The sequence below is a fragment of the Microtus ochrogaster genome, linkage group LG9 (assembly GCF_000317375.1).
Source record: "Microtus ochrogaster isolate Prairie Vole_2 linkage group LG9, MicOch1.0, whole genome shotgun sequence".
NCBI lineage: Eukaryota > Metazoa > Chordata > Mammalia > Rodentia > Cricetidae > Microtus > Microtus ochrogaster.
Genome location: NC_022034.1, coordinates 27,980,560 through 27,990,463, shown reverse-complemented (window position 1 = coordinate 27,990,463; position 9,904 = coordinate 27,980,560). Strand labels below are relative to the sequence as shown.

The 9,904-nt window shown below is 54.4% G+C and overlaps 1 protein-coding gene across 3 annotated transcripts in view; it reads left to right on the top strand.

Moving 5' to 3' along the window:
- Positions 1 to 257: 257 nt before the first annotated feature.
- Foxo3 (forkhead box O3) overlaps positions 258 to 9,904 on the top strand; it is a 109,513-nt gene continuing 99,866 nt past the window's right edge. The window contains exons 1-2 of one of the 3 annotated variants that reach the window (XM_026787336.1): positions 258 to 327; positions 3,063 to 3,798. In XM_026787336.1, coding sequence (XP_026643137.1) covers positions 3,181 to 3,798 — 618 coding nt within the window. In that variant the 5' untranslated portion in view covers positions 258 to 327; positions 3,063 to 3,180. Of the gene's footprint in view, positions 328 to 958; positions 1,317 to 1,832; positions 2,053 to 3,062; positions 3,799 to 9,904 lie in introns of those variants that run through there. The other 2 variants (XM_013352382.2, XM_005363574.2) reach the window with 2 other exon arrangements.

The window sequence follows — 9,904 nt, the reverse complement described above, 5'->3', positions numbered from 1 at the left end:
GCGCGCCAGCCGCGCCGCCAGTCCCACATTCCATCTCAAAAATAATACACACGTGTGCTGGTAAACAAGCGCGCGAGCCGCCGGGGCCGCGCGTCCCGGACCAGCCCGTGCAGCGCGCCCCCACCACCCGCACGTGTCGCCTGGCTCCGCCTGCGGGCTTCTGCGCAGCTAGGCCCCGCCCCCGCCCTTCTGGCCCCGCCCCCGCTCTCCGGGCCCCGCCCAGTCCGCCTCTCCCCCTGACCTGAGGCCCTAGTGCCCGCCGCACCGGCAGGCGCTCCTCCGCCGAGGTCCCGCAAGTTTCTTGCCCTGCCGGAGCGAGCCGCTCAGGTCCGCTCTCTTCCTCCTTTCCCTCCTCCCCGCACGATCCACCCTCTCTAGTCCTCTCGCCGTCTGCGCGCGCCGAAGGCTGTCTCCCGGCGCGTCTTCGTTCTCCGCCCCCCCCACCTTCCCGTTCTTCCAATTTTACTCGATTGTTTATTATTTGCTGGGGGCGGGGGCGAGGGGTAGAGAGGGGCGTTTGGGGCCCGGAGACTTGCGGCGGCGGCGGCCAGTCAGCGCGCGGCGTGGCTTGACGAGGAAGCGGCGCAGCGAATGGCGACGCGGCGCAGGGGCTCCGGGGTCACGCGCGTGTAGAGACAATGACATCATCTGTTTGTACGCGTCGAACTAGCTTGGTGCAGGGGCGGGGCCGCACGTCACTTGAGTGACGGGTCGCGCGCAAAGCCTGGAGGCCGGAGTTCCAGGGTTGGCGGCCTTTGCCGGCGCTTCTCCGCTGTTTTTTTTTTTTTTTTTTGGTTTTTTGAGACAGGGTTTCTCTGTGGCTTTGGAGCCTGTCCTGGAACTCGCTCTGTAGACCAGGCTCCGAGTTGAATCCACTGATATTAAGTGATATTAATGATCAGTGGTTGTTAACTCCAGTCATTTTTTTTTTTTTTTTTTTTTTTGGTTTGTTTTTCCTGTGGAGCCCCGACTTTTATCTGCAGTGACTTGAGAGGATTTTGTTTTGAAAGTGCACATGTATCAGAATGGGTAGACTTTTTGGTATGCATGTCGCATGTGGTGCGGGAAAGCACACGCGAACGGTCTAGAGGCACTGATAAGGGCTTGCGAAAGTGCTAGTTGAAGCCTAAAGACTTAAAAAGTCAAGCCCGTAGTCAGCTGCTTTACCATAATAACACCGTAGCCCGCTTCCAGTTCGGTATCTGCTCCCGCTTTCAGGACTGGGGCGCACTGCACTTGTCTTCCTGAGTTGTACTTTGCCCGGTTTGCCTTGAAATCCGTGAGAAGCGAAGCGCGACGGTGGTTGAACGTCCCAGGTGAGAGTCCAGCACACACCTTTCGGTGCCTATTGCAAGGCGCCGCTGGCCTCGCTGGCCAGTGTTTCCACGCCAAGGTAACCCTTGTCATCTGCGGTTAGAGTTTTATCTCGGGTGTTACCGGGTGTCGGGTTCTAAGGAGGAACCCGATACCAGGGCGGGCTCCGAACCCGATGTCCGACGCGCAGGCCAGGGACCCGCGAGTCAGATGCTGGCCCTGGAGCGGAAAAGGCACGCGACTGCGCACCTCGGTGCGCTCTAACTTGCCCGTCCGTCTTGGGCCGGCGTGGTGCCGTGCTGTGGCTGAAGTTCCCGGGAGCGAGGAAGACGCCGGGACGGAGGGCGGCGGGAATCGGCCGAGCCCCAGCTCGCGACGCGCGCCCGCCCCCCACTCCCGCAGCCCCGCGCAGGCGCGACTGAGCACACACGCGCACTCCCCCACGCACGCACGGCAGCACTCCCGGCCCCCGCCCCAACCCTCCCCCTGGGCGGGGACCCGCCCCGCCGTCAGCCTAGGTTGAGGCTCCCTGCGTGTGTCTATAACTTTGTGCTGCTGCCGCGGCCGCCCTGCTCGGGGAAGGGAGGAGGAGGAATGTGGAAGGCGGCGGCGCGCAGGCTGACAGGAGGTTCCTCCGGCGGGCTGCTGCGGCGGCCCAAGCGCCCCCTCGTCGCCGTGTCCTGGGCTCGCTCGGAATCGTGCGCCCTTCCGCCTCGTCCCTGAAGGGAAGGAGCCGAGGTAGGCGCTGGAGCTGTGCAGTGGGGCGGCCGCGTTCCCAGTGACTCCGGATCTGTTTCCGAGCTGGGCCAGGCGCTTCCCTTTCCCTCCCCGTGACTCGGTGCATTCCCCCCTTCCCTCCCGCTAGTGTCTTTAAAGGACTCGAGGGAAGGGGGGCACTGTCAAGATGGCAGCAGCGGGAGCAAGGAGGTGATGAACGTGCTGGTCCGGATTTTCTGGCAGCCCGGGAGATTTGGCGCTTCCCGACCTGTTGGAAGATTTATGTTCCCACTTGCTTCCTCCCTCCCGTTTCTGACCGGGAAGGGGGCGGAGGGCCCCACGTCCCCAAGAAAAGACACCTCAGATCCTTTTGATGGTCTCTCCTGCGGGGTCGGCCCTCTCTTGTTGGAAGTGACCCTGGGCAGTTGGCGCCCAGACCCCCCACGCTCGCCCTGCTGGTCCTCGGGTCGAGAGGAAGAGACGGGAGTTGCCTGCGCCAGCCTTAGTCTCGGGCCACTCGTATGGGAGGGGTGTGCGGGGGGGGGGGCGGCAGTCCAGGGCCCTGGAGGGGGGAGAAGAGCTCAGGACTCCAGTGACTTGGGCTGCGCCTCCGCGGGAGGCACTTGAGCGGGTCGGAGCGAAACATAAACAAACGCACGCACGCTCTCCCGCCCTCCGTTCGCTGCTGTGTTGCTGGGGTCTGGAGGTTGCCCACTTACAGGCGCGGGCGCCCCTCCCCCCGCCCCCCTCTGTTCCTCTCCTTCCCCCCCACCCCCCCGCACCTAGCCCGGCGGAGACCTGCAGATCTGGCGACGGCCGCGGGGGAGGGGGCTGCCCGGTGCGCGGCCGTCGATTCGCTCGCGTCTCCCGGGCGGCCTGGCCAGGGGGCGGCGTCTGCTGCGCCAGGTTCACGGGACGCACGTCCCCAGGTCCGCCTGTTCTAGGAGGAGGAGGCGGCGGTGGCGGGCCAGGAGTCTCGGAGGACTAGGCTCCCGCACGGGATAACCAACTCTCTCTTGGCGCTTCCCTAGGCAGCCGGAGCCAGAGCCCGAGCCTTCGCGGCGCCCTGGTCTTCTCCCGCCGCACCCAGCCTGGGCGCGAGAGGACAGCGCGAGAGCCCGAGCCGCGGGCGGCGGGCAGGCGGCGAAGATGGCAGAGGCATCAGCCTCCCAGGTCCCGCTCTCTCCGCTGGAAGTGGAGCTGGACCCAGAGTTCGAGCCCCAGAGTCGGCCGCGCTCCTGTACGTGGCCCCTGCAGAGGCCGGAGCTGCAGGCGAGCCCTGCCAAGCCCTCGGGGGAGACGGCCGCAGACTCCATGATCCCCGAGGAGGACGACGATGAAGACGACGAGGACAGTGGCGGCCGAGCCAGCTCGGCCATGGTGATCGGTGGCGGCCTGAGTAGCACGCTGGGCTCAGGGTTGCTCCTCGAGGACTCGACCAGGCTGCTGGCTCCCGGAGGGCAGGACCTCGGGTCCGGGTCAGCGTCCGCTGCAGGCGCCCTGAGCGGGGGCACGCAAACGCCACTGCAGACCCAGCAGCCACTGCCACCGCCGCAGCCGGGGGCGGCTGGGGGTTCCGGGCAGCCGAGGAAATGCTCTTCGCGGCGGAATGCCTGGGGGAACCTGTCCTACGCCGACCTGATCACCCGCGCCATCGAGAGCTCCCCGGACAAACGACTCACTTTGTCCCAGATCTACGAGTGGATGGTGCGCTGTGTGCCCTACTTCAAGGATAAGGGCGACAGCAACAGCTCGGCGGGCTGGAAGGTGCGTACCTACCAGGGGCTGGCGGCCGGACCTGCCAGGCGCTTACTGAAGCGAGCGTTCTGCCCGTGCCCGGAGAGGGTTGGCAGGGAAGCCTCTGTTGTGAGGCTTTTGACGGAGGGGGGTTCTTTTCGCCCCTTGAGGAGGAAAGCCTGGGGGTGGCCTCAGAGAGGGAAAGGAGGGTTCCGAACAAGCCTTGGCCATGCCTAGGTGAGGAGGCTGTGGGCAAGGGACACACAGTAACGAAGGAAGGACGGGGACATGGATTTCCCCTACTGCGGGGAGGAGGTAGGTCGGCGGCCAACTTTGGAATGGAGGGAATGTAAGTGGGCTGTAGTGAGGACAGTGGGTGGAGGGAAGGGGCGTGGGGGGGGAGTGTTTGGGACTGCGTTCAAGTCAGTGGAGGAGCCTGATACTAGCAAACTGAATGTGGATCCTTGGGTCCAACTTGTGCTTGTGGGTGTTGACACCAACAGGCAAATCGATCCCATTAAGAAGGCAATGATGGCTGACCATCCTGGCCGGCTCACACGCCTTTCCTGCTCACACCTGTATTCTCTAGAGCTGTCACTCCAGCAACCCTGCCAGCAGGCAGACTCTGAAGAATGCTCCGGGGTTTGGAACAGACTGGGTTTGTCACCCCAAAGTGTACTGGCTACACTTGCTGCCCCAGTGGAGGCCTATGCTGCTGCATGCAGTATTTGAGGCTGGTGTCACGTGTTGGGGACTCAGGGCTGAGCTTTACCTATGTGGGAGGGAGGGGGTTTGATAGCTGGGTTGGGCCATAATGGCTTCTACTTATAAATGAGCCAGAGAGAGACTTCTGTTCCTTTTTAGCCTCTGGGGGCACCCACACGTGGTAGGGAGAGGTGAGGAAAGGCTATGCTGTAATGACTTCCTGCACTTGGACATCCAATCCTGTGCCCTGCTGGGCTGCCCTGCTCTTCTGGGCACCCTTCCCCTGAAAGCGGCAGCAGAGTCCCCACGTTACTGGAGCTGTCACGAACCCCTTGCTTTTGCATACAGTTTTCACTTCGCTCCCTTGTGGATCCCTGACTTGTGGGTCTAGGTTTTGAGGTGTATAAAGTAAGAGCAGTTCCTCTCTGTGGAGAGCTGAAGTAGAGCTGTAAAAGCCTGGCAGACGAATGTCTTCTAAGACTTGCACGGTCCTGAAGAGGCCTTGCTTAGATGGCTTTAAAGCAAAATGTTCCGCAGATCTGTCTCATTCCAGGTGATTCAGACGGTGACTGGACAGGGCTTGTGTTTGAGCAGATTCTATTGTTTTCCAAAGGAATGACGGGAGTGTGAGGTGGGGGTTGTTTCCAGAAGGGATGGGCTTCTGATACAGAGTCTTCCTGGTGTGATAGCTCTGAATGCTGCTTTGAAGTGGAGGGCAAGGGTTTGCTTCCCTGTACACTGTCTGGAAGGTGTGTGTGGAACTGAGCAAAATGCACTTGGGAGTTTGGGATATTTCTCAGAAAATTCATACTTGAAATTAAATCCTACGTATTTGAATTAGCTGTAGAGAATCTATTAGGTGAAGGTTACTTAACTGTAAAAATTAACATAGGAAAGGGTTTTTAACCTTTTCTGGTGAGTGTGTGGGTGTCTAAATCCTCTAGAGGACAACTCTTGGGAGCAGTTTTCTCACCTTGTGTATCCTGGGAGCTGAGTTCAGGTCATTAGACTTGGTGCCTTCGCCTGCTGAGCTATCTTACAGCCCCTTTCCTCTGATTTTTAGGATTACAAAAGCAGTTTAATTCCATAAGTAGTATTTCTTGCTGTTGTGTTTACAAAAATACCAGTTTTGTGTGTTTGAATTTTTAATTTTTCTAAGATTTATTTCAGAAAGTGGTTACCAAAAGTAGGTATATTTTTATAAAGATGTGAGGATTTCAGTAGAGCCAAGGGGACATAGTCATTTGTGGTTTTATAGCTGTTTATTTGTTTCAAAGTCTTCTTTTCACTACCATCTCTGACTAAAGCTGTATAAAATACCGCAGATAGAATATTTCAAAACTTATTATGTATTTTAGGGCATATGCTTTATAATTATCTTTACTTTAATCCTAATATGTATTAAGTAATCCTTCAAGACTTGAAGGAATATAATTTAGGAAGTTTTTGCAAGTTGACCTTCATCAAAAGAAGCAGCCATAGGATTGTCCATATCTTTAATGACGGAGACAGAAGACCCTTAATACAAGGCAGGCTTTATGCACTGGCTGTGACAGCCAGCCAGCTTGTTTTGTTTCTGGTTTAGTGGGCTGGAAGAAGAGTGAAGGAGAGAGGGCAGCAGCTAACTGACCGTTTCCACACAGCTGAGTTTAGGGACTGCCTCCTGTAATGAGTAGTCACTTTGGAAACCTGCACTTCAAGCGCATTACTTTCCTTCGGAGTTATTCTTTAGAATGCTTAACTCCTAAAAATGTTTGCATACAGGGAAGGTATACAGGGTTTTAAACTCACTTCCCTTGTGGCTTTTGGGGCTGAACATCATGTAACTCTGTAACCAGAATTATCATTTGAAAATTACAGAATAAAGCTGGGGCATAAGGGTGCACACCTTTAATCACAGCACTCAGGAGGCAGAGGCAGGCGGTCTCTATGAGTTTGAGACCTGGTCTGCATGGCAAGTTCCAAGAGGAAGACTTCTCCCCATTCCTCCCTCAAAAAAAAAAAAAAAAAAGACCAGAAAAAATGAAAATTACAGAAATTACAGACAGAATTAAAGAATTAGAAAGAGGCCTTGAAAGTTGGAATTCAGAGCAGTCGTTTCCAGCACTGGCTGGCTTTTTAGAATCACCTGGGGACAATTGAAAACTACTAGCACTCCGAGAATTTGATGGGATTTGGCTCCTGTGCGGCGGCAGCACTCTTACCTTGGTTCCTGGGTGATCCTAATGTGTGGCCAGGATGAAGTTGCTGATGTAGTTCGATCCTTTCATTGGAGAAGAACCTGGTATTTCAAGAGATTGAAAACTCTTCTCAGATCACAAGGAGTACACGGCTAATTAGTGGCTATACAGGTCTAGAGGTCTTGGTCACTGGGCTTTATCACACTGTTTTCTTTAAATTGCTCTTTTAAAAATTTGCTTTCCCGAGAAGCTCAATTGTCCGCTTCCCCCAGACACTTGTACAGACACTGGTGGTTATTTCTGCATCAGAAGGATGCAGGCCAACAAGGGTGTCATGTTGGGGTAGCTGCGTGATCTGTCGTCTGTCGGTGTGGTTGCTTAGGAAGCCTGAAGTAGCACTAATGTCAAGAAAGCATTTTAACAAAAGAGGAAGCCCTTGCCCAATGCAGGCTGTGCCCGGGAGGGTGATGGCTATCAGCGGGGACGGAAGTGACCAGAGTGGTCCCTGGGAAGAGGTTACTGTTCCTCTATCATTAAGTTTCCCTCCAGGGCACTGTAGCGAGTCTCCTCAGTTCCCCTTGACTTGGGAGGCCCCAAGGACCCCAGGATTCACCCGGAACCCCTGTTCATCGTGTACTCCCTTTTCCAGATCTCCACACACTTTCATTTCTTAGGGTTAGCGCAGGATCCCACTAAACAGCCCCGAGTTTCTGTGGCTACCTAGTGTGTGAGGACTTTGCTTTCATGCAGAGGGCGAGTCTTCAAAGTCTGAGCCTCTCATGGGAAAGTGCTGCCAAGGTTAAAAAAAGAGAAAAAGATGAGGGTTGACCTGCCCAGAATGTCTCCAGGGAGGAACCCCAGACCTGGGGAGACTTCAACATACTGTATATATTTTTTTTTTTTAAAAAAAAGCTATTTTAATTGCAACTTATTTTAAAATTTAGTTTTAGATTTCAGACTGCTGTAGCCAGAATTCCATGTTGGTTTATAATTTTGATAGCTGTCCCTTTTGGATGCCACAGGGCCAGTTGTGTGTGAAGAATCTGTCTTCTGCTTGGCCCTCGCTGTTTTGTAATTTCCCCTGGCAGAGTGCTCTTGTCAGTGATTCTCGATAACTGCTTCCTCTTTCTTCAGCGGCCCTGCACGGGGCACTGTTTTCCTCTTTGGCAAAGCTGCGTCACTGACCTGTGAGTGAAGAAACTGGACCTTCCAGACTTTGATCTTTGAACCTCATGTAACAGAAAAGACACTTCAGAAGGAAGCCAAGTGTGTGTTTTCATGTGTTTATCTCCTCAGAAAATGAAACTATAGCAGGCTTATTTTTAGGAGACTTTAGGAGGGTTCTATTTTAGGGAAATGATACCATAGAACATGTTGAAGATAAACTTTAGTGCTCTGCTTCTGATTTGTATTTAAACACACCAGATAGTTTTATCTGGAAGATAACGAAAACGTTTTGTCTACTAAGAAAATCATTTACTTGGACTGGGGGAAAAAAAACCAAACTTAGCAGACATCAGCCTCCCAAGCCCCTTGGTGACAATGCAGGGATCAGCCTCGTAGGCCCTGCATTCTGCTGAGTTTCCCACTTCTCTTTCGCTGGTGCCCCAGAGTCCAGATTTCTAGGGCTGGGGAGAAAGTAGAATTTATTTTGTTTTAATATCTCTTTCCTTTGGGAGACAAACTTGATCCTTTTCCTGACTTACTTATTTTCTTTATACTGTGTCACAAATGAGGAGTCTAGGGCCAGTTTGCCTTGTGGCTGCGTTAGGAGGGACCAGACATCCACAAGTATGTTAGTATCAACTGACAGGACAGCTTGGTAGTAAGTGACGGTGGCAGGATGAGAACACTCTGTGCCCACTCCTATCGGTTCTCATTCATTCAGTGTGTATTTATTACAAGCACACTGTACACAGGGCATTCTGCCCAGTCCCAGGATGCTGTGGTAGTATATGGCAGATAAAACTCCAGTTCACAGGCGTTTACGTTCTAGAGGGGAGAGACTGGCTGATAACATGAAGTCTGCTCTGTGAACCTGTTCTTGTTCACTCTTGGCATTTTGCACATCTGTATTTCTAGACTTTTCTCCGTGCCTAACCTCTGCCGAGAGTCTATGAACAATGGCGAAGTAGGCATTGCCCTTGGGTGGCTGCTCTTCGGCTCTTGCAGGTCACTTTGAGCTTGCTATATGGATGCAAGGCTTCTGCAGCATGAGGCCCAGAGTTTGAGTCTGTGTGAGAGAGAGTCCACCTGTATTGGAGCCCACCTACAGCACTGCACGGACGTGCGCTCTTCAGATCTGTTGGTGAGGCCTGGAGCGTGGATGCCAGGCCTCTGAGGGGTGGCACCTGATAGAGCTGACCCGTCTGCTGTGCTTTTCATTTACACTTAGAGCCAAAAGGGCTCTTAAGAGATCTGCTCCTTTTTTCTGTGAAGTATGAGGCCAGGAGCTCATGCGTGACCGGGTCAGAGTTTCACAGCTTGTTGGGGTGTGGTTAAAGTGTGCTCACAGGAGTTCAGGGTACCACTGCCGTGGAGAGTTTGCTGCTAGCCATTGTGACTTCACAGCTGCTCCTGACAGTACAGTTTGCTTCCAGTTCTGCAAGCTCCTACTGCATTCGCTCTCCCTGGCTCCTCCCCCTTCCTCGGCTGACTCACAGGAGGGACTGGTTTTTTTTTTTTCCATGGCCACCACCAGCACTCTTAGTTCACCTTGCTGAAAAAGTCCTCTCAGGCTTCCTTGCCTGCTCATGTCGTGACCCCTGCCTGGTTCTTCATATCCGCCTTTGATGCTCATATATTCCCAGTGTCAGAGACAGGCAAGGCTGTGCGCTGGCACTAGGTCATGGCTTTTGGTTCCTTGTTCCTCAGCCCACAGGATGACCTTCTTCTGAGATCCTTGTTGCTGAAAGTTGAAACTGTGACTCAGGACTGAGCTGGCCAGGTGACCTGGATACTTGCAGGTGTGAAGGTGTCAGCAGCCTTAGTCCCCGTGGCTGTGATGTTGACATGATGTGGTGTGAAGGCGGAGTTTCTGGTAGTGTTTGTTTCTTACTATTAAAGTCCCTGAAAACTACAATTTACACCAGAAATGGGAGGAAGAGTGATGGGGGACATTTCAAGAGTGATGGGAAAAGATGAAGTCAGGTGTGCCCGTGGTCCCCAGCACCATCCGCATGCCCTGCCTGAAGCCAGGTGTGCCCGTGGTCCCCAGCACCATCTGCATGCCCTGCCTGAAGCCAGGTGTG